The sequence below is a fragment of the Etheostoma cragini genome, chromosome 12, assembly GCF_013103735.1.
Source record: "Etheostoma cragini isolate CJK2018 chromosome 12, CSU_Ecrag_1.0, whole genome shotgun sequence".
NCBI classification, from domain to species: domain Eukaryota; kingdom Metazoa; phylum Chordata; class Actinopteri; order Perciformes; family Percidae; genus Etheostoma; species Etheostoma cragini.
In genome coordinates this window covers 5335831-5359044 of record NC_048418.1, presented here as the reverse complement: position 1 = coordinate 5359044, position 23214 = coordinate 5335831, and the positions used below count along the sequence as shown (strand labels likewise).

General features: G+C 40.6%; 4 protein-coding genes across 5 annotated transcripts in view; all 4 read right to left on the bottom strand.

Moving 5' to 3' along the window:
- The window catches only part of LOC117954320 (E3 ubiquitin-protein ligase MARCHF6-like), a 19453-nt gene extending 15810 nt beyond the window's left edge, over nt 1-3643 (bottom strand). For both annotated transcript variants that reach the window (XM_034888030.1, XM_034888031.1), the window contains exons 1-4: nt 3368-3643; nt 1944-2043; nt 1475-1548; nt 1230-1373 (exon numbers count right to left, since the gene is read on the bottom strand). In XM_034888030.1, the coding sequence (XP_034743921.1) occupies nt 1230-1373; nt 1475-1548; nt 1944-2043; nt 3368-3386 (337 nt within the window). In that variant the 5' untranslated portion in view covers nt 3387-3643. The remainder of the gene's footprint in view (nt 1-1229; nt 1374-1474; nt 1549-1943; nt 2044-3367) is intronic.
- A 12-nt stretch (nt 3644-3655) lies between these two features.
- Nucleotides 3656-6620, bottom strand: LOC117954327 (ATP synthase subunit C lysine N-methyltransferase-like). Its single transcript, XM_034888037.1, has 4 exons — nt 6172-6620; nt 5010-5147; nt 4782-4832; nt 3656-4611 (listed from the first exon to the last, which is right to left on the bottom strand). The coding sequence occupies exons 1-4, from the start codon at nt 6454-6456 to the stop codon at nt 4420-4422; spliced, it is 666 nt and encodes a 221-aa protein (XP_034743928.1). The 5' UTR covers nt 6457-6620; the 3' UTR covers nt 3656-4419.
- Nucleotides 6621-8102: 1482 nt separating this feature from the next.
- Nucleotides 8103-18599, bottom strand: LOC117954322 (neuropilin and tolloid-like protein 1). The gene is made up of 10 exons (XM_034888033.1): nt 18268-18599; nt 18010-18075; nt 16835-16969; nt 16259-16507; nt 12251-12292; nt 11612-11739; nt 10665-10893; nt 10219-10332; nt 9990-10134; nt 8103-8715 (listed from the first exon to the last, which is right to left on the bottom strand). Exons 1-10 carry the CDS (start codon nt 18293-18295, stop codon nt 8169-8171), a joined length of 1683 nt encoding a protein of 560 aa, XP_034743924.1. The 5' UTR covers nt 18296-18599; the 3' UTR covers nt 8103-8168.
- A 2844-nt stretch (nt 18600-21443) lies between these two features.
- LOC117954326 lies at nt 21444-22690 on the bottom strand. Its single transcript, XM_034888036.1, has 2 exons — nt 22126-22690; nt 21444-22033 (listed from the first exon to the last, which is right to left on the bottom strand). The coding sequence occupies exons 1-2, from the start codon at nt 22584-22586 to the stop codon at nt 21553-21555; spliced, it is 942 nt and encodes a 313-aa protein (XP_034743927.1). The 5' UTR covers nt 22587-22690; the 3' UTR covers nt 21444-21552.
- Between the last annotated feature and the right edge of the window lie 524 nt (nt 22691-23214).

Genomic DNA, 23214 nt, shown 5'->3' with positions numbered 1-23214 from the left:
ATAAAAAAAAAGTCTAATCAACCAAAACTTTCGCGACCCCCATGCAGTACCTCCGCGGACCCCCTAGGGTTCGCGGAACCCCTGTTGAAGACCCATGCTCTACACTAATGACTGCACCTCAAAGAACCTGTCTGTAAAGCTAATACAGTTGGCAGATGACACCAGCGTTTGATCCAGGATGGTGATGAGTCTGATTACATCCAGTAGGTGGATCAGCTGGTCAAATGGTGCAGTCAGAACCACTTCAAGTTAAACGCCACGAAGACTGTGGAATTACAGTGTACTTTAGGAGAAGTTCCGCCCCATCAAGAATGACACAGTGTCCACTGTGGATTCCTTTAGGTTCCTGGGATCAAACATTTCACAGGACCTAAAACAGGTCATACTTAGAGATCTAAGGAAGTTCAATCTGCCTAAAGAGCTGCTGACCACGTTCTACTCAGCCATCATTCAGTCTGTCATCTGCACCTCCATCACCCAACAACAACAAGGCAAGCAAGGGCTGCAGAGAGGATTGTTGGAGCAGACCTTCCCTCCATGCAGGACCTGGTCACAAACTATCTAACCTCCTTCCCTCTGGTAGGCGATACAGGGCACTTTTTGCCAAAACCAGCCGACACAAAGACATCTTCTTTCACCAAGCAGTCACTCTGTTGAACGCTCAGAAATAGCCCTGTAATAACTGTACACTGAACAAAGTCAATCCACATTGTTCTGCTCATCTACCTCATGTTTATTTTAATCATACAATTAAATATTGTTATTAATATACTATCATTGCACTGAAATGCCTTGCACTATTTTTATATTCAAATCTTAAATCTCAGACTATACTAATATTGCACTATTCCTTCCCTCTCCAGTTGATATATTTCTCTAAATTATATTGTATTGTCATAGTGTATAGCCTACTAACAGTATTTTTCCTTTTTATAATTATTATTATTATTATGTTTCTGACTATCCCCTCGGTTTATGTTAAGTGAGTGTTGTACTTTGAGAGCAAAAATTGGCCACAGACAAATTTCTTGTTTGTTTACGCAAACTTGGCCAATAAAGCTGATTCTGATTTTAGTTCTAAAATTTATACTGCTTAATGTTTATTTTAATTCAACTTTTCCTTTTCCGTCTTTGTAAATTAGAGGATGAATCCAATATGCTGAAACTTTGACAACTGCTGATAAAATCTCCTTTCATTTTGGTTTTTACAATGGAATGGTATGACTTACATGCTGTGAGAGGCACCACGCCCAGCCAGGCAAAGGCCACCAGTGTGTAGTGGAACCAGTATCTAATGGCTGTTCCAATACTGGTGACCAGCCCTGCACAGATGTCCTGGACAGGCAAGCGAGATGGCATGTCAGGAGAGTAGACTGGAGAAAAGAGAATGAGTCATAGTTAGGCACTTAGAGAGGAGCTAACGAATAATTGATGCATTTAGTGTACTGATCTCATTGAATGAAAAACAACTTACTTGGTGTAAAGGCAAACCTGTGTTTGCATAATTCACAGTATTCTTTTCTGCTGTGTTTCAACCACTGCAGTAAGCTGTCAAAAAAAAGGACACCTTGTGAGTTTACTCTTTTAATCCTATGGAAACTATATGTGCAAGATTCTTCCTTAATGGCCCTGCAGTAAAGTCACACAAACTTTTTTTCTTCAAGATTCTTCATAGCTGAAACATTATTGCTCCCTAGCTCGAAAAAAAATATTTTTTTCCTTTTGTGTCTGGTTCTTACTTTTAAACTGTATCACTACATAAACTACATTCTAGTACTGCCATCTGTTTGTAATACACAGTCCCTGTTATTTATTAACTTCCTGTGGATGGAATTCACTTCAACATATGTGAAAGCAAAACAGATATAAAAATGTAGACAGATAGCAAGCAACCTCCACCTTAAAGATACAATGAAAAGGCAACTGAGAATAATGAAACGTACCATTCCTGATGGATGAACTTGATGCTACCAGTGCAGACACAGGGATGGTAGAGCGGCTTGTCCTGGCTGCCTTCTGACCGACATACCCGACAGATGTCCGCTGTACATGAGGCACACAATAACATAACTTGGTCAACCATGACATCCTACTTCAGAAACATTTATTTTTTATTAAATAGGCATGTTGCATTTCTATCTAATTTTATTCAACAGATGAGTAATTTTAGTTGATCCAAACTCTTTAAACACCCTTGATAGAATGCCAAATGCTGAAGAAATGCATGCCAGCTTTCTGCTGAACTTAACACTGTCGATAGTTTCCGAATATAAAACGTTAGGGTAGGATGAGTAAGTCCTTAGTGACTAGAACAGGACAGGGCATGTACTGACAGTAAGGCACACTGTTTTCATTGCGTTACCTGTGTCACTGGAATACCAAACTAAAATAACTATAATTAGGCCAGTGCAAGAGCACAATACCAGTTAGGCTATCCAGAAAACATTTTGACTGTCTGTCTTGATATATAAACATTTAGCTATATTTGAAATATGAACAAGTAACTTATATCAAAAGTGTGAACGAATGGCCATTGTCGTTCCCATAGCATGGACAGCGCGCAGAGAAAATGTGTTATCCAGCGTTTGCTGCATTACTCAATAAATGACCATCAATGTTAAAAGAGGTTGAAAGTATTTCATATTTTGTATGTAAGTGTAACATTGTAGAATGAAACTTGTCGATTGGTCAATTAGCTGGGCCGCCCGGTGTGTCAACGTAACGTCCGCTAGTTTATCATACTGTACGTAATATAACGGTAGCATAAAAGTAGCTAAGCGTGTGACGTTAACTAAGCTAGCTACCAAACTAGCTAGTTAGCAGATACTATATTTCTACTATATCATGTTGCAGTAATAAGCGGGCTGATAGAACACACACACACACAATTTGTACTTTTCAAAAGCTTTACGTAACTTGAGTTTTTTTTTAAATGATTGTTTGTGTGTCTCCCTTGGCGTACTTGACCTGCTTGCATACACTTGTAGCTGGCAATATGCTGTTACTGTTATTTGCTCTATTATACGGCCGTCCTCTAGCTAGCTAATTTAACCACCCACGTTACGTCACACATGCGGTAGATGTAACGTTAGTATTTATGAAAGCAAACAGAAACGTATCGTTGCTGACTTTACTTACAACTGATATCTAACAAATGTAAATGAATGCCAGCTAGCTAGTTAGCTAACTAATGATAATTAGGTATATAGGTAGCGGTTTCTGGAATTCTGGTGAACCTTTGTGAATGCGGCATACCCGCTGGCAGCAGAAAAAAAAGACTTAGAATGTCACACAGACTTCGTTAGTATCACTTTTAACAGTTAACGCCAACAATAAAAGCAATCAAGTTTTAACGTTAGCTAGCTACCTTCCTCAGCGGTGTCCATCTTGAGTGGCCCTGCTTCACAATAGTCAGGCTAGTCAGGCAGTATAAAAGCGATGACGGCTAGCTGTCTACGTGTAAACATCTCAACTTAGTACAAGGTCCGATTATCTTTGACGTGACCATAGGTTTGAAAATGAAATAAAGCCTTTTCACTACATTGTAGATCAGCTAGCAGTCGGGTTATGTTCACATACTACCACATAGATAAACCACTTTTGTGATTGTGACGTAATTTCACCACTAGATGGCAGACGAGCGCCATTGGCCACCTTGACAACTAAATGCTTATTTTATTTATAAATACACAAGCCTCAAAATAGAACACAGTGCAGGAGTTTTCTGTACATAGTACCATACAAAATATTATAGTGAACAATCTTCTGTCTTGCCAGCCACGGCCCACTTTGCACCTCTGTCTGTCTGGAAGGGATAAATACAATTGAACGTTTTACAAAGAATCAAGTTATGCAATCATGAATGGCCAGTACCACTTCTTCCAATAAGAAAATGAGATTGCTCAATTCATAACCATTTATTTTCTCTTTAATCCCTGGTCTGGTTTTAACATGAGTGTAACCACTCCCCAAGGCCAGTGTCACTTAGTTGTTTTTTCCAACTTTGCTCCATTTCACAGTTCAAGTGTTTCAAGATAATTAATCAAAGATCTTTGATGTTGTGGGGGTGGTGATGGCGCAGTGGCACTTACGTGAGGGAGACCTAAGTTTGATTCCTACTGCAATACCAACCATTGTGTCCATGAGAAAGACACGTTACCCCTAGTTGTTCCAGAGCTGTGCAACCTCTAACATACATAGCAATTCTAAGTTGCTTTGGATAAATAGCGTCAGCTAAATGACATATAATGCAACGTTGATCTGAACACGTCATAGCACATAAAAAAAAAAAGAGCCCAACACCCAAGCAATTTTAGGTCCATCTCAGAGTAGCACCGCATGGGGAAAAAATAACACCATCCCAGAGTTGCAACACAGAATTGGCATTTATGTGTGAGAATCTGGTGTGTTCTCATGTTCTCATGTTCTGGTTTTGTCTTCCCTGTCATGTTGCAGGTGTGATTTAAATGCCTTGGCATCGTACACCCACACAGTGTCTATGCCCTCCCCCGCGGTATTTTCAGGGACCCAAGTAGGGAAGGGAAAGCGACAGGCCACCACCTTGGCTGTACACGGCAACTCGCTTGCCAGCTTCAGCTCCAGCTGGTCCATCTGCAAATACAGACAGCAACAACCAGTAAATCAAGTGTTATACTTTGGGATTCTGAAAACTTATTGGGGGAAATATGTTCAAATATGGAGCCTTAAGGATAAACAAAAAAACATACAATAATAACAATGTTGATAAAAAGAAATTCTGTAGGACAAACAGAAAAACTCACCATTTGAGGGACTCCAAATATGACAACATTGGAGTACTGAGCAAAACTGACCTTGCAAAAGAATCAGAAAAGACAAAATGAAAATATGTTGATTGTTTCATGTTCTTACATGAAGTGACACTTGAGGTATGTAACAAGAAGACATTAAATGCTATAGTAAAATAGATGCCTACCCCCAACATTTGGTCATTGCATACTTTACTATACTAGTAATCAGGAATCACTGACCTTCCACAAGTCAGAGATGTAGAAGGAGGTGGAGCGGTGGACTCCCTCTCTCAAGGCCTTGTAGCGAGAATACCACACCAGCCAAGGGTTCAACTCAAAGCCAGAGGCTTGAAACCCATGCTTGGCTGCTGCTATCACCTGTGAGAGGAAGGAGAATGAAAGCAAGTTCAATATATCAGCAACAACGTATAAACAATGTACAGCAACTGTAGTAGCATTTGGATGTAAAGTAAGCCTGGTAGTTCTTTTGAGTTTTTATTCAGTGGTGTTTGTGCAGCACATCACAGATAAAATGTAAATTAGACTGGCCAGTGCTAGATGTTCCCCGACCCCTTGGGTTTTCCATTGCTGAAGTTTAAATTAATGCAAGTGGTGCTTTTTTTTTTTTTACACATACGAAGAAGATGTAGAGACATTTCAAAGACAAGTTCATGTGTTCAAGGTTCAAATAAATTGAAAATGATCTGAAGTTTTGTCATTATAAATAAATGTTTCTTAGGGTTTTCCCATGGAAAGTTGTTTAGCCCAGTGGTGAGGTTCATGTTTTTTATTTACTAGGGCCCAGCTGGGGCCCGGTCCCAGACTGATTGCAGCATTAATGTAGAACCTGTTATAACAGAATCATTCATCAAAATTGAGAATTTAGAAAAGCTATAAGACACATAGGGTCCTACTTTAGGTCAGTGCTAAAAGCTAACTGGAGATTTGAAAATGCTGTATGACTATGTCTAAGTTCAACCGAGCCGCCCCGCTGCAATATATCAATATTATATTGATATCGTAATATGAGACTAGATATCGTCTTAAATTTTGAATATCGTAATATATATATATGGCATAAGTGTTGTCTTTTCCTGGTTTTAAATACTGCATTACAGTAAAGTGATGTAGCGTTAATTTTCTGAACCTACCAGACTGTTGTAACTGTTCTATTATTTGCCTTTACCCACTTAATCATTATTTCCACATTACTGATGATTATTTATCAAAAATCGCATTGTGTAAATATTTTGTAAAAGCACTCAACAGTCAACACTACAATATCATTACGGTATCGATATCGAGGTATTTGATCAAAAATATCGTGATATTTTATTTTCTCCATATCGCCCAGCCCTATGTATGATCCTATTCCCACAACGAAAGACAACACAACACTTACTATCCTTCCATCTCCACTCCCAATGTCGACGAGTGTCCCTGATCTGGCTCGCAGCACCCCGAGGACATTCTCCACCTGAGCTGTGGTGGCTGGGACAAACGGGAGACAGACCTTTCTCAGGGCAGGAGCGACGAACGGGGCAGCTACTGCATACAGGGCGACCAGCGACCCTCCCAGCACCCCCGTGACGATGACACCGAGACGACTTCTGCTCTTTTTCTCCTTGCCGTAGCTCTGTAACTGGTCTGCCGGCGCTGAGTCCAGAAGCATTCCCTCTCGTGACATGTTACTAGCTTAAAAAAACGCGTTAAAAACACCTAGCATTAGATGACTTTAGCTGTAATTGAACTGCATGAATGACAGCTGTGACTCTGCTCTAGCTGACCAAGCTAGCTAGCTACCCCACAAGGTAAATAAATACAATCAAATGGCGCCGCACATTCGCATAATGCTAAATAAATTCATAAACCAAAGAACTAGCTTCTGAAAAGTAGTGGTTCTTTAGTTCCATAGCCAGTTAAATAGAATCTCTTCAACCAGAGTTAAAGAAGCCAAAATATGACCTGTGCAGCGCTGTTACAAGCCCGAGAGGATAACAAACATGAGCGAACAAAGGTTCCAGTATACCTTCGTTCCGGTGATGTGTGGAAGTCTGTTCCCCCCATAGACCGTTTATATTAACGGTCTATGGTTCCACCTTTATCTCCTGTTAAAATGGTAATACATCCATATACCACCAAAGTGAACAAAAAATATATGAATATATAAATGCATATGACACTGTTGTCAAAACCCACGCATATGACAGACAGAGAAGTTTGTGATCAATACTGTATGGTGATGTAACCAAGTGGTCTATTTCATAGGTGGATGTTTTCACCCCTAGCCCTCACCCCTTTGTTTCAAGGGCCAAGGGGTGAGTGGTAGGGGTAAGATGAAAAAATGGGATTCAGCCTTAAAATGCGCAGCACCCCCTCCATAGTCAGAGTTAGGGTTTGGTTCAGTTTCGGTTTGTCAGTGTGCATGGATGTGGTATAGGGTCAGTGCCGTAAATGCATAAACAGTTGTTGTTGCTGATGTGCTTAAATAAATACACACACGCACACATTACATGACAATCCCTTGATGCCATGTAAAGTAAAGGAAAACAATGTTTAATGAAATAAATAAACAGATACAGTCATAAAATCTACAGAAATAAATCACCCAGATAAACACCCCAGGGCCATACCACATTAGACAACACATAATCAATAATAAATACTCCCAAAGAAACAAATGATTAAATAATATATCTTATATATCTTATATTGACACAGCAACAGGAATTTCAAGAAATCAGAAATTTCATAAATTTTCAGCCCACTGGGTATCTGCAAAAAAGTGTTTTGCATGAAATATCTGTCTTTTCCTTTTTGATTCTGGACCTGTGCTCAACACAAAAAAAAACATCTTGGTTGGAGGAAAAAGAATAATCTAAGATTTGTGAAACGTTTGCTTTGGTGGTGCAATAATGTCCAAACATATGGGAAACATGATGACTCATCAATTATCTGTAAAATAATCTCAAATATAATGCAGTCATAAATATGTTGTACCCCAGAGTTTTAACAAGGAACAAAAAAGGGAAAAAAAGTAAATGTGATGCATATGAATGAGTGTGGATGTGATGATCTTGGTCAAATCCTGACAGCAATGTATTATTCAAGATGTAACCTACAACAGTTGCTCCTAAACTCGTTGGCAGAGGGATATTTATTGTTATAATTACTAGTGTATGTTTCATCAGTTCTAATCCACTCAATTTATGTTGTATATATATATATATATATATATATATATAATGTAAAATTTCCATGTAATTTGTAGGGTGGGACAAAAAAACACTAAAAAGATCTGTAAACATCACCATTAATTCCAATAAATTAAACACATCATTAAAAGAATTCAGTTCTTGATCTTTTTTGACCATTCTCTTTCTTCCATGTCCCCTCACATTAGAAATCATTAGAAAGTGTACGGTGGACAGTGTGGTCCAGCCCCGATGTGCCATGGTGGATTTGATGGTGGTGCATGTGGTGCTGGCTAGTGGTGGGACCATCGTCCATCATCAAATCATCCTCCTCATCCTCCTCCGCCCCGTACCCCTCCGCCCCGTCCTGAGAATAGCTATGCTTCATCACCATCATGCTCCTTCGACCTGCTGGTGTGGTGTGGTGGGAGAGGCGCGATGACTGCAGGCCCATCATGGGCGACGACATCGGCGGCGGCACAAGAGCCCCCCCATCGGCCGAGATGGTGGCGTCCCTCATGCTCAGATTACTGCGGCTACCGTGAACACTTCCATGCATGCTCCCATGAAAAGACCCACAATGGTGGTCGCGGATGCATTTAGAGGAGGAGCGGTGGAGCTTGTGGAACTTCTCAAAGTCCTCAGCCAGGTCGGCATCAGTGAGTTCGCAGGATGGGGTGCGGCGCAGAGTGCAAAGCTCATAGTGAGGAGGCTCAAAACCAGGGTGGAGGAGGGCAGGGTCAAAGTCATCTCTGTGGATATATTGGAAAGAAGACACACAAACACCAATGTGGTACATGAAATGTTTAGTAAAGTTAAAAGTATTTCAAAAACTGAACTCAAACCCAACCAACTTTAATCGTAGGTGTAAAGATGTGACACTGATACATATTCTTAATTGGGTAAGCATTACGAGAGGTATTTCAAGAAGATAGCTGATAGGGCGAGTGCTAAAACGTGACATGAAGGGATGTGTTAGTTAAACAGATTCAGCGTGGAGATGCGTAGTTTCAGGAGATCGTTTCAGGCTGGAGACAATCACAGAAGCGGGCCGCTGACAACTGCAAACCACACGCTTTAACACAGAGAACACTCTTGGAGACAAAAGGCCCTATCTTGCATCCGGTGCATTGTGGCGCAAATCCCGACGCAAGTGTAAATAGCAAATGCACTCTAGAAAGCAACATTAGATTTAATTTGGAGTCATGCTTTAGGCCAATATTCACTATTTTTCTACTGGTGGTTTGGCCTCTACCAACTCCTGAGGGAACACATCTAACAACTGAGCTGCAAAACGTCCAACAGGGTTTACCAGCTAGTCAGTGTCTGCAGTCAGGTAGTGTACAGCGGGTTTAGCAGAGCCTTGTTTGCTGAAAACATCTGCCTGCTCTTGATAAAGAGGTTGATGAGAGCATAGTTTATGAGCCATTGTTTCATTACAAATATGGATTAGTGAAGCATGCAATTCCCTGCATCGTCATGAGAACCTTAAAAAAAATATATAATTTAGCAATGAGATGTTGTAGAAATATTTTATTAAATAAATGTGTATGTGCTGTGTCACTGAAGAAGTACTCTGTGTGGTTAAAAGTACTCCGGGTGACCTCTGATGCACGGAAAGTTAAGCTTAAGTCATTAAAATAGTTTAGGCTAGAGGTGCATTGTATGAAGGTTGCGAGAACGGAAGAAGAAGTGGCACCACACTGAGGCCCCAACCTTGGTTTGTGTGTGTAAGATAACAGATGACAGACACACACCCCCAACTTGGTGGACCGGGCTCTTACTGTTGGTGGGGAAACTTAGACTTTGTTTGTGAATCCACAATTGTGTTGTAACGTTTATGATGGACTCAGTAAATGTTACTTAACTGAACTCTTTGTCTCAGACTGATCCTTGTGTTCTGGTAAACTTAAGTCCGATGTAAGAAGGTGCGGGAATTAATCTATTTGCAATCAGATTTGACAGGCCTTATAGCTTTATGATAGACATATTCCCCCTACAATATGCTGTAAGAATGACATTTCACCTGCGGATGATATATTTCTTGCGAGGCTGTTTGACCTGGATGATGACAGAGATGATGAGCAGGATGACAACCAGGCCACAGGTTACTCCAATGATGGCGAGGTTAGTGTTATCCAGCGTGTCCAAGATGCTGGCTTTCCTCTTCTCTAGTTAGGGAGATAACATTGAGAAGAATGACTTCATGTTCAACCACAGCCAACATATGGTTTCTAGTCTTTGTGTCACGGTACCTTTGCAGTGATTCTCATCCCATGGAAAAACACAGTTTTGGATACCATTGCAAACCAGGGTTTGGTTGATGCACATGTTGCTATGGCAAAAGAAAGTTCCACTATCACACGGAGCTGAAAAACAAAAAGAGTCATGTAGCTGTTAGTGTAGGGTATATATGCTCGGTATGTATTGTGGGTTTCCCCTCCCGCTATCTCATTTATCTATTTTGCAAGGGTTCCACTGAGAGACGAGATTTGTAAACGTTTGTCATTGAAGGATTGCACTGAAATTTTTAAAGAAATTCATTCAGCAGTCATATGACCAAATCACGAACGTCTCCATGACACGGTGTCATAAGTCCTGCCTCCTGCATGTTCTACCGAGACGGTAGAACATGGGACTTCTATTCTTACATGGGCACACCTGTAACAGACAGCTTGCAGATAACTGGAGATTCACTTACGCTCATGGAAAGTTGTAAAGAGGATCCTGAATTTGCTTTTCCTGCTTCCCTCATCTGCCCACATTCTCACCACGCCCACAGAGGACACCAGCATCACATCATTGGCCACTGTGGAGCAGAACTTATTCTTCAGATGTTCAACTGAACTGCTGCCGTCATAGATGGCAACAAAATTACGCTTGCACTCATTCGAGTTGTGCATCTCATACTCCAGGAAACGCATGTAGATCTGTGGGTAAAAGAGATAATAGGACATTTTTCTTTAAACGCTTTTTTTGTGCCCAAATTATCCCTTGTAATCATTAGCATCATGGTTTATGCTAACACCCTAGCTATGTCCTGCTGTGGACAGAGACAGCAGCAAATCATATTTTAGCCACCTAAAGAAAGTCCTACCTAAAATGATCAATGTTGGTTTAAGTGTACGCTATAGTTAGAATAGAATTGAAAATAAATATATTTTTACAGCTTTACCTTGCCGTCAGACAGCCCTTTTTGATGTGGAACTGAAGCTATTGTCTATTCTCTTGTCAAAGCCAACAGACTCCATTGACAAAAACTGTAATTTTACCTTGCAGAACACCGGAGTCGCTTTATTGTGTGACTTTGGTGAATCTGAACTTAACCTTCAAAACACCAAAGTCACACAATTACACAAAATAGCTAACCGATCGAGGTAAAATTACTGATTTGTTGAGTATGTGCTGACTGTAGGTAATTCAGTAGACCTCATACAATCCCACAAAATCCAAACTATCCATTAGAGTGTTGTATGTGTTCTTTGAAAATGTGTTTGAAGTCCTTGGATACAGGTTTTGGTCTAAAGTAAACCAACTAACTGTAAGTCAACTTTTAAACAGAAATAAAGGTAAACCACAACTAACAGACAAACAGCTAAAACACCTCTACCACAGAACAAGAGCAACAACAGTCTGACGTATACAGACCCTAGATCTTGGTGGCGCCTTGATGTGCCACCTGCAGTCTACTGCCTCAGTCTGCAGCGCTCGGCTCTCTGCGGATATCTGGGCGGACTCCACAAAGCCTTCCGGTCCGTTCAGCTCAAATTCACAAACTGTGGATAGCAATATTTCAATTTTACTGAAATTTTTGAAAGAGTCTGGGGAATATTTTCACTTCAGCAAAAATGAGGACTCAAACACATTAAATGAATTTAGGTAATCATTTGTATGAAGTCATACTGTCTGGTAATCATAGTTAGCAGTATCTACATGTAATCAAAGCTGCTGATGCAGCATATAAAGGTGGAGGTACTTTATTGTCACATACACATACATGTAGCAAAATTCATTCTCTGCGTTTAACCCATCCCTCAAGGGAGCAGTGGGCAGCCATTTACAGCGCCTTGACCAACTCCAGATCTGAGCCAGTTTTTTGATGGTGTGAAGAAAATGGAGCACCCAGAGGAAACCTCATGCAAACAGGGGGAGAACATACAAACTCCACCCAAAAAGACCCGAAATGACCTGGATTCACATCCAGAACCTTCTTGCCGTGAGACCACATTGCTAACCATTGGGCCACGATGTTACCTTATCAACATACAGTACAAGTGAAATACTCACATGGCAGAGCTGGCAGTTCCCCAACCCCTTTGAACTCTGGATCTAAAAGCACAACACAACAAAACATTGTGAGAAAAAAATACAACAATGGAACAATTACTCAAGCCCCAATTAGGAGCTACATTTTTTTTTAACTTTTTTTTTTTTTTTAAGTGTGGATCCCACAATGAAACAGTTTCAAACTTTACTCTTGCTGAATGTGAGGCTTAAAAATGAGAGAATCCTTAATTAAGAATCCTAGGTATTTGTATTAAGTACAGACTCAATCACATCGCCCTGAAACGTAATATGGAAGGATATTGCTCAACGTCAACAAAACACAGCTGGCCAAAGCTTACATAATCTTTGTACCAGCACATTCCCTCTGCCCTCATTTAAACTCCCCTGAAATCCTGATGCTGTTGGTGAAAAAAAGAAAAACCCACACTTAGCATCAGACAGGGAGGAGAAATTGTTTTCTAAACCTTTGTGCTGATGAATACTTGCTAGGTGGATTATAAATCCTGATATACTGGCTTAGTTCAGGATAGATTAGGCCCCACCAGCAGATTCAACCTGGTGATAAAAAAGTCCTTTTTTGTTTTCTAAATTCTCCTGGAAGTACCCAGTTTGATATTGTGTGAGGGAACTCAATAAAATGTCAAACAATACCGTAAAATACTTAGCTATTGGCACCAAGTCAAGTACAGGAAAAGTGTGTTTTAAAGGACAAAGCTTGAGATGGAGAGTATGTTTATTAAAGAAAACCTACTTTCCCACATCTTTAAATAATTTTATCATTTGTAATCCAACACACTGGTCAGTAGCTATGATGTAAGAAGAGCAGGTGATGTACTCCACTGAGGCGTAAATCAACAAGGACTCTCATTAATCCTCCAGTGTTTCTTAACCCTGCCTCTGTTTCAGCCTGGTCCATGTTATTCACATTCATTCCTGTGCATGTGTGTTTTTGTGTGTGTGTGGGTGTATGTGTGTGTGTGTGTGTGTGTGTGTGTGTGGGTGTGGGTTTGTGTGCGGGTGTGGGTGTGTGTGTGTGTATGTTGCGTTGCAACAATGCATTTCCAGATAATCTTTTTAGTCAGACGTTAGTTCAGCAACATCGTTGACTGAATTGCTACGCATGTCATTGAGATTTATCGGGATTTACTGTGACTTACTGTGATTTATTGTGATTTTTGTTGACTATAGATTCGTTTGAATGTAATTATTTATTTGGCCTGTGAAGCTACTTTACTTACTTGCTTACTTACTAGTTGGCTCAGTGGACCGTTATCATCTATGACTAGGCTGTAAATGGCACAGTATGAAGAGAGACAGTGGTCACCAGTAGTGAAAGTCTGCATGAGGAGTAAGTTTGGGGTGGTCCTAACTAGGGATGTAACGGTATGAAAGTGTCACCTCACGGTTATAGTGAACAAAATTACCACAGTTTTGGGTATTATTGTGGTAATTTTAAAAGTGTGTTCAATGCATTTAGCAGCATCTTTTTCCCTGCAAGTTCTGCAGACAGGAAAACTATCTTCAATCAACTGTCGGCATTCTTATAATAACCAAAATATGCCCTTGCTTCAGAATGAGTCCTCTTAGAGGGTTAATAAATGTCCTTCCGCCATGATTCCAACTTCAAGTAACATACGTTGTAGGCTATGCAGTGCGCCAGCGCGGTAACTTCAGGAGACCCGGATAAAGCTGGGAAGGACTAAACACATGGTTTCCACACCATGGTAATCTACCTTGATAATAATTATACTTCGAATAAAAACGTAATTGTAATCGTCAACATTTTTGTTGTGGTTTGCCATTACACTGGTAAACATTAAGTCCCTAGTTCTAACCAAAGTAACGACTTTAGAGCATTAAAAAGTGTCTCCAAGGGGTCTTGACCAAGCTAACAGTGTTACCATGTAAATAGATGATGAGGCCTAAGGGCCCTTCGAACCCGTATAAATAAATGAGGCTAATAACCACAGATGATACCAGTGCAATGGGGAGATAACATTAATAACAGGTGAATAAACATATGTAGCAGGTGAACAACCAGGAGCAAACTTGTCTTGAATTTTGGTATGACAATATATTTAAACCGGTAATACGTCTGGGGCTACGACAGGCAGCAGAAACAAGCTGCAAACAAAACATATTACATAATAATTTATATAGCTAATTTCTCAGCAGACACGAGCAAAATGAGGGTTCATTTGTTGTGATGTTTGTGTCCATCTGATGAATGTTAGTCAATTAGTCACTGAAAACAGCTGCCTACTGTGGATAAAAATGTAGCTCAATGGAGATGTGAGCCCAACACCAAAAAAATGAGCTGAAAGAAAGCTGATGGGAACTGTATCCAGGTGATTGTTTTCTGTGAGTTCATCACTACAAACAAACTCTTTCACATGCAACACATACATACACATTCAAGTAGTTATGTGATCCATTGTTAACACGAGAAGTTAATGTCATCTAGTTATTTTTCTGGAGTATGGAACCTGAGTGTGCTCATGCTGTTTCACCACTGCATAAAACCGTACCACCTTATATGGTTATTGTATGCTTGTTTAGGAACAGCCTTAAACTTCAAGTCTTGGTCACAGTAGCGTGCATTGTCCCTTTAAAAACACTGCAATTTAAAAAAAATGTGTGTAAGCATGCATGCATGCGCGTGAACAAGTTCTCTCCTGCTGCCACCAGTGATGAGTGGAATTAGACAGGAGATTAGAATTTGGCATAGGAGACTCATTACATTTCATTTAAACACACGGAAAACAGCTTCTTCTGATCTGCCAATCATGAAAAGTATCTGACTAAAGTCCATGTTTTAGAAGCCTGTTTTTTTAAGGGAAAAGTTCTTGCTTGAGCGTTTCAGTTTCTGAAAATATAAATGCTTGATTATGCTTAGTACGTTAAGTTAGTCAGATCTTTGCAGAAAAATAACACTAAGCCCTGACATGCTAACAACATCAGCTCCCTGATGTTGTGGGTACGATCAGAGTGCGTGGGATGAAGACACAGGGCTGCATTCTAAAACTGGAGCATCCCATAAAAATAACAAATTAAAGAAAGACAGAAGGAAAGAAATAAACATAGTGGGAAGGCTGGGTGGACAGAGATATGCAGAATAATCTTTGCCCCCCTTCAGTGTAGGTGGCCTATAAAATCTGCTGTTAATGAAGCCTCTGCCTTGGACTCCCTTAAGCTGCTGCTGCAGCTCAGCGCTGACAAGCTGTATTCCCCTGAAGACAAGCTTTCATTAACTTGTGTGTGTGTGTGTGTGTGTGTGTGTGTGTATTTGAATAAAGGCTCCCCTCCTCTTTCTTCATCAGCTGCAGCTGGTGTGCCTGCACTGCAAATGGAAATGATAGTACATTCCCAGCAGCATGCCACCAGACCACTTTTAAATTTGCACTTGGTAAATTTTTGACATCACATACACACGTAATTTAAAAAAATATTTATATATCGTACACTACTCCATATCCTTTGATGGAATTAAAGGATTACTGGGTTATTCAAATGTGTATCACATTGTTGCACTGGTAAGAACATAAGTACGTAAGGGTCTAGTGTTCATGCAAATGTATATTAATGTGTGTTTTAATTGGACTATATGATCAGCCAAATGAGGCAAAGACAGAAAGGGAGAAACTTTGCAAAAGAGGTAGCCAGTTTTGGAATGTTGCAGCCAACAAAGTCAAACTCACAGAAGGGTTGTGGATTGGGAGAGAGTGCCAAAGAAAGAAGTTGAAGGCTTAGAGCCATAGTAATACTCTAAACATCCACCCCGCCAGCCAGCTGGTATGACAAGACCAACAATACAGCAGAAATGCAAAATTGCAGCAATAAAATACATTTTCCACTGACTTAGGAAACTGTCATCTAAAGAAAAGTCTTTTGAAGTAGTTCCCCATGAGGACATGTTTATGTTGTTGTAGAGCGACACAGTTTACATAGAGAGGAGGTCGAGCTGTACGATGAGTCAATGTGTCAATGTTCACAGTTCCCATCACTCACCTTGTGTAAAGTTATACCGGGCAGAGAAACCGATGGCCTCCAGTTCTCCATCAGCCACAAACTTGATGTACAGGTACCTCCCACTAGAGCGGACATATGCTGGGCTTTCCTGCCCACAGAAGCGGCCAATGATGGGAGAGAAAACAAAGGGCCCATCGCGGACCTCGATGTGGTCGAACTTACACTCCCAGGACGGCTCGATGGAATACTTGTCATCGAAGAACAAGTCGATGCACTGTCGGGGAGAGGCTGGAGCAGGACGAGAGGTTGAGACAAGGACTTTAATTTGGGTTCAACGTTGGTGTGGGGGGAGGTTGAGATCTCCTTTTTTAAGCAAAATTGAAATTTTGAGCATTCAAAACACTTAATTTCCTTCATTCTGGTGTATTTGGCATCAATGTTTGGCGCAAATGTGAATTATGATAGGTTTATGGGATTTGTTGCACAGTGCAGTTTTGATTATTGGGGGGTTGTGACCCCCTCCCCCGTCCAGCTTTTAAATCCCGCCTATGGTTTGAGAACAGGTAAGATAACAGCAGGAGGAGCAGGATAAAAGGAAAAGGCTGAAGGTCTCACCTTCTATGATGTAGACACATTCCCTCTCGGGCGGGTATTTCTCAGGGTAGTTGGGCGAGGTGAAATACCCTCCCTCAGACTCTTTCACCCACGTCCCACACTGCCCTGCTGGTGTCACACCTGAATTGTTCTTCACTGGAAACACAGGATGACAGTGTACAGACAGATGGACAGGGAGATGAAAATGTTCAGCACACCACTAGTTGGACAGCTGTTTGTATTCATAATTTCTTCATTTTAAAAACTGCAATTGAAAGTGCAGATTGGTTGTTGTAGTTTGGATTATAGTTTGTACTGTGCACAGGTTTAGTCAAGCTTCAGTACTTGTTAGCATAGCAAAGCTAAGTTAGCTTCCTATTTTAAATTGTGGGACACTACGCACACCACATACAGTCTAGTAATCCGCAGGTTTGACACATTTAGGATTTGAAACCTAGCCATTATGTATTATTTGACATTTACAAATGTCCTTCCAGGTTGAAATAGGCACAATGAACTGGTATTCTCCGGTTTTTATTATGGGAATGTTATTCCCTGGATGTGTCCAATAAACACTCTCCGCTGGCGGTTAGGGTTTGATCAGATTTGACTGGATGTGTTACTGAATAACATCACTTTGCGTGAGACAATAATTACTCACATTGATTATTTTATATATTTGATTAATTTATCCTCTCCGCCACCCACCCCCAAATAATCAGTCACTTGTTTAGTCTATAGAATTACAGAAAATATGAAAAATGCAATCACAATTTCCCGGATTGTAGGTGAAGTCAGCTAATTAAATGTTTAGTTTTGTCAATTTAACTGCGATTTACAAGAAAAGGAACAACAAACACGCAAATCCTTACATTTGAGAAGCAAATGACTAAAAAACGTAATCCATTGATAAAATCGATGCTGATTCATTTCTGTTTGTCAGAGGAATCCATCAATTACAACTGTTTTAGTGCTAATCTGAACCACAATACAGTTATTCTCGGATCTTGGTTTTCAAAGTAAGCACTGCAACACACTGTTTGCCCCCCTCCCCCACAAAATCTAAATTATATATTTTGAACTACATATTACTTTTGAGCATGACTTGATACAGATAAACTATAACAGAAAATAACCCAAATCTTCAAAAGGTAAACAGGGAAAAATGAACTGTGACTCAAGATGTGAAATGCTACCTTGAGCTTTTGTTTTGGTCGCTGTGGCACCTGACCGATCAGGTGAGATGAGGCTTGCTGCTAAAGCTGAGAGAAGAGAAGACAAGAAATTAAATGTTATTATTATTATTATTATTATTATTATTATTATTATTATTATTATTATTATTTCTAAGAAAAGGAACAACTACAAAGGGCTACTTATGTTTTTTATTCAGTGCACAAAATGTGATGCGTCTCCAAACAGGTTATAAAACACGTTCCCAGCAGTAAACTTACCGAGGGGCAGCAGAAGTTTGTGCACCATTTCTGTTCCCTGAGGATGAGTAGCTCCGTCTCAAGTATTGCCATTAAATAGTCTTCACCAAACGTCCCTTTATTGGGGAAAATGTCCTTCAGCCCATCAGTTTCTCAAAAAATGAGCCAAATCCGAGAGCAAGGAGTTCGACATCCCCATCCAGCTCTGTCTGTCTGTCTCCCCGAGAGCTCAAAGGATTACTCTGCCGTCCGCCACAAACCTTCACAATTTTTACTCCACCTTCAGGCTGCATTAATCCTCTCAGAAGAGATACGGTCATTGACAAAGCTTCACCCGTTTAAACTGGGCCGAGGCAACTGACAACTGCCTCAGTGTGTGTGTGTGTGTGTGTGGGTGTGTGTGTGCGTGTGTGTGTGTGTGTGGTCTAGGTATAGCTACATTTGTGGGGACCAAAAACTGTGAAAACAGTATACTTATAGGGACCTGACTGCTTTGTGGGGACCAAAATGATGGTCCCCATACTGTTAAAGGGCTTTTTGAGGACTAAGACTTGGTTTTAGGACTAGGGTTAGAGTTAGGTTATGGTTAGGGTTAGGGTGAGGGTTAAGGTTAGGCATTTAGGTTTGATGGTTAAGGTTAGGGTAAGGAGCTAGGGAATGCATTATGTCAATGACTGGTCCCCACAAAGATAGGCAGACACGACTGTGTGTGTGTGTGTGTGTGTGTGTGTGTGCGTGTGTGTGTGCATTAGTGCCCAGAGGTACTAATGTGCTGATAAGGTACTAAGGTGCTAAGGTGCTGATTGTGTTACCAGAGGTAACACAATCAGCAACTACAGCAGCGGCAATTGCTTAACACTTAACATTTTACAAAAGCAGTTAAATTTATTCATTTACACATTTTGTATCCAAGAATGCATTTAATCCATTAAAACTGCATGCACAGTAGTTGGGATCCAGAGGTGGGAAAAATATTCAGGTTCTTAATGGTGAGTCAAATTTGCACAATGTAAACAAGAACTGTACATGCTCTTGCATTCATGTTTGATATGTTCCTTATCTTGCCAAATCTAATTGACATAAACATTGACATATTAACTAATTAGCTGAAAGTTGCAACAAAAACAAAATGTGTGCTTAAACTAAAAACAGAAGAACTCCTTAATTTATATGACATGTGACAACATGTGTTTCTTTATTTTATGTTATGTATTGCTTATAAATGTGGCAAGTAATTTAGACATGTGCCCAAAGACACATTATGCAGCAATTTGGCTAGGTGCATAATGTTTGCAGGAAAAGAGCAAAGGTGTAGCAACTGTATGGAAAAATGTGGTGCTATCAAAAATGCTAACAGTGATGGGCGTGAGCTCGAGCCCAAAAAACATAATGACCGTTCACTTGTAGTGTGACTTCAGGACAAATTACTGGGTGGTAATTGAAGGGTTCCCCTAACTCACCTGTTGCTGAGTTTGTATTACAATTGTTGTTTGATTACTCAGTGACACCGGTCACAACTGAAGCGACATGTGCAAAACTCTAACTACATAGTTATACTACACAGTTAGATAGTGTTACTATTTCCTCCCCCCCAAGCATATCTGTGCACCAGCAGGAACACTGGTTGCCTGGCTGTCACGGCCTGGTCTGTGACCTCTAGATTTTCTTGTTCAACAGAACGTTGGATTTTACTGTCTGTGTTTTTCCTGTGTCTTCTCCCCTGTATGTGTGGTGTGGTGTGTGTGTACTCTTCAGTGGAAGCATGTCTCTACAGGGTCAACCAGACACACCTAAAACCCATTCACAATCAAGCACAAGAAACCCGGCTCTTTTCTCGCTCATCGCCAGATTGTTTCTACTCATCATGTAGGAACGCCTCACGCCTCACGCCTCACGCCTCACGCCTCATGCCTCATGCCTCATGCGCCACTGTCTAATTCTCTAGTGAAGAACTTTACTTTGGATCTTTCTTGTACTCCGCTGAATCTAACTTCACTTGTGTGTCTCTCAACTGCAGCACCTGTCAAAGCTTGCCTGCAAGCTGATCGACTGCCGTTACCTGCCACAAATCCCACACCACATGAAACTATCTGTGCACATCAGGACTGTCACCTCGTCGCCTTTTTTTTCACTCTCAGTCTTACAGAACAGGAGCCTAATTAAATTGCTTGCAACTAAACCATTGAGTCTGTGTCTATCCGTAAGCTATCCATAACACAAGCAACCTCTGAACTGTTAGACTTACCTCTGCCAGTGAAGAAATGTTCACAGCATGTAGGCCTATCTCTCTGTAAAACTACAAGTTATCCTTTATACATTATTGCATGTGCATTATGGGTTTCACTCTTTTGGCAAGATGTGTTACCTTCCACTTTCTTTGTGTTGTATTTAAAAAATTCGGTCAATAAATGAGGACTATGGTTATTGCTCCTCAGATCTCTGCAGGGAAAATCAGACAGCTAACTAGACTATCTGTCCAATCTGAGTTTCCTGTTTTACGACTAAAACAACTTTTGAACGTACACGTTCCATCAAATCAAGTTCCTTCCAGAAGCTATTTTGTAGCAGCACCGTGGCTGTGTCCAGCACATGGAACTATTTATGAAGATTGCGACATGTTTAAAGAAATGCCAATAAACCAGAGCACGGTTTTCTCCCATCCTGGAATGTTGTGTGGACTAGCCAGACACCTCCACCGCAGCACTGTGGAGGAGAGTCTGGCAAAGCAAGACTATGGAAGTTTAAACTGTTTCAAACTAAAGAAAAACTTGAACCAAAGTATAGATTTCCATTATTTATTTCTCCTGACATGTCTCATTTTTTATATATTATCAACAGAGGATAGAGGGGCACAACTTCACATGTCAATATCTCGACACATTTAAAATAGTGCTGGCATACAGAACATAGAATTTTGAAATTGGACAAAGGGGGGGAGGTTTAATCACAACAATCTTTACAGTTTCAACTAACAAGCAAGCAGGTTAACAGGTAAGAAATAAAAGCACTACATCAAATAACATTAAGACTATATGACTGATCACATTATGACCCCTTTGGTCTATATGTTGCCTGTTTATCCCTTCATTATGACTATGCACATTTTATCAATGGCTAATCTAGCTATACTGTATGTGTTCCGCTAGTTTCATGTTCCACTTCACATATCTTCTCTTGATTTTGGTCACTTTCTCTCATGTTTTCTTTTGAACATAAACTTTAAGTAATTTTCCTTCTAGCTGTAAATTCCCCAGCTATAGGGCTAATGTGGAATTATTTTATGTAATATTGGCCAGTGAACTACTCTTACTCTACCCATTTTTTGAGTGCATCGGCCTTCAGATCAAAATGTTCTCTGTGAGCAATTACTGAATCAGGATTTGCATATCCACTCTGGGCGGGGAGGAACATGACATCTGCAAAAACTAGCTTGGCAATATGCTGCAGCCATGTCTGTGGTACATGTCCACTCTTTGGCGAGCAGCTTTCAAAAGCTTCTTGGGTACGTTTGTCCGAATTTTTTACTTTAGCCAAAAATTCTTTGTCAGCAGCCTTCGGGTCACAGTTGAGATTCCAGATATTGCCACCTGTAGGGGACGCATTGGCGTTGATGTCCAACAGATTACCTGTAAAATGTGTTATGCGGCTGAGGTGAAGGGATATACTGACTGCAATATATTGTCCCATAAACACATTGACTGCTGTGGTGTCGTCTTTCATCGCCATTGTGTGGTTTTCTACCAATTTGTCCCAGGATTGGTGGTCGATTACTAACTGCTTCTGGTACCTTGGTGAGACAAATAGACAATAAAATCAAACTAGCTGACATATAGCACACACATTCAATAGGGCACATGTAATACACATTACAGGACCTACCTCTCTGACTCCTCTATCATCCTGGTAGGGTTGTTTGCAATGTGGGGTACCAGCCTCAGGTACTCACTGGCTGTGTAGACATGCGCTGGGTAGTACCCTCTCAGGTTTTTGACAAATAAGCCTGGAATAGGACCGGAATCTGACACCCACTCTCCCCTGACCTGTCTGGCTAGAGTGTCAAACAGCACAGCCAGGGACAGGGCCACTACCCCAACCCCGCCAAGAGTGACATTGCCGTCCCTGCCAAAAGTGGTCCTCAGGCCCTGGGTGAAGTCCTCCAGCTGCTTGGGGGTCAGGGAGGACTGCACTGCAATATAGTGGTTCCTCAGGTGAAGTGAAGAGTTGATGGACAGAATGTTGTGGTAAAGAGGATTGGGGTTGTAGTTTGGGAAAGGGCAGATGTCTTGAGCAATAGAGGCCAGGTGGGCTGCGTCCTCAGGAGGGCATTGCATGTTCCCCATCTTGATATTAACTTGTCAGTTAAAGGAGATTTGATGAGAATGGTTTCTGCTAAAAGAAAAATACACAACAAGACAACAGTGCCTGTGTTTGTCTGACAGGCTGTCCCTGAACAGTACTGATATAGTCAAAGTTGGGTCATGACATCATGTTTAGCCACTTCCCTCAATGTGGGAGTGTTGCCAAAGCATATTGACAGGAACATTGACACATTGACTAACTCGCGGAAGGTTGCAAAACAAAAACTATTGATATATGTTCAAAATGTGTGCTTAAATTAAAAATCCAAAAATCACAGTACACAACATTGCAGCAGTGCAATACATATTTAATATAGAGATTGAACACACTCTTAACTTTACATTAAATATATTATATGAACTAATTTTATTTATCTATATAATGTTATGTATTACTTTTAAATGTGGCAGGTAACTTGGACATCAACCCAGAGACACATTGAGCATTTATTTGCCCAGGTGCATAATGTTTACTGGGTAAGAGCAAAGGGGTAGCAACTGTATGCACAACCTTGCTTTGCCAATAACGCTTACCCAGCAGTGATGGGGGCATTTGATTGAGTCCAACAAACATTATGGAAGTTTACTTTTAGTGTGACTTCAGGACAAG

Bases quoted from the DNA above. Each gene is read 5' to 3' on its own strand.
- LOC117954327 (XM_034888037.1), bottom strand. From the start codon at position 6,456: ATGTCACGAGAGGGAATGCTTCTGGACTCAGCGCCGGCAGACCAGTTA. The intron at 5,148-6,171 runs GTAAGTGTTGTG...TTCCTCTCACAG, and splicing joins GGAGTGGAGATGGAAGGATA to GTGATAGCAGCAGCCAAGCA. The intron at 4,833-5,009 runs GTCAGTGATTCC...TTCTTTTGCAAG, and splicing joins ACATCTCTGACTTGTGGAAG to GTCAGTTTTGCTCAGTACTC.
- LOC117954322 (XM_034888033.1), bottom strand. From the start codon at position 18,295: ATGGTGCACAAACTTCTGCTGCCCCTCG. The intron at 18,076-18,267 runs GTAAGTTTACTG...CTCTTCTCTCAG, and splicing joins CAAACTTCTGCTGCCCCTCG to CTTTAGCAGCAAGCCTCATC. The intron at 10,135-10,218 runs GTACCGTGACAC...CTCCCTAACTAG, and splicing joins GGATGAGAATCACTGCAAAG to AGAAGAGGAAAGCCAGCATC.
- LOC117954326 (XM_034888036.1), bottom strand. From the start codon at position 22,586: ATGGGGAACATGCAATGCCCTCCTGAGGACGCAGCCCACCTGGCCTCT. The intron at 22,034-22,125 runs GTAGGTCCTGTA...TGTCTCACCAAG, and splicing joins ATGATAGAGGAGTCAGAGAG to GTACCAGAAGCAGTTAGTAA.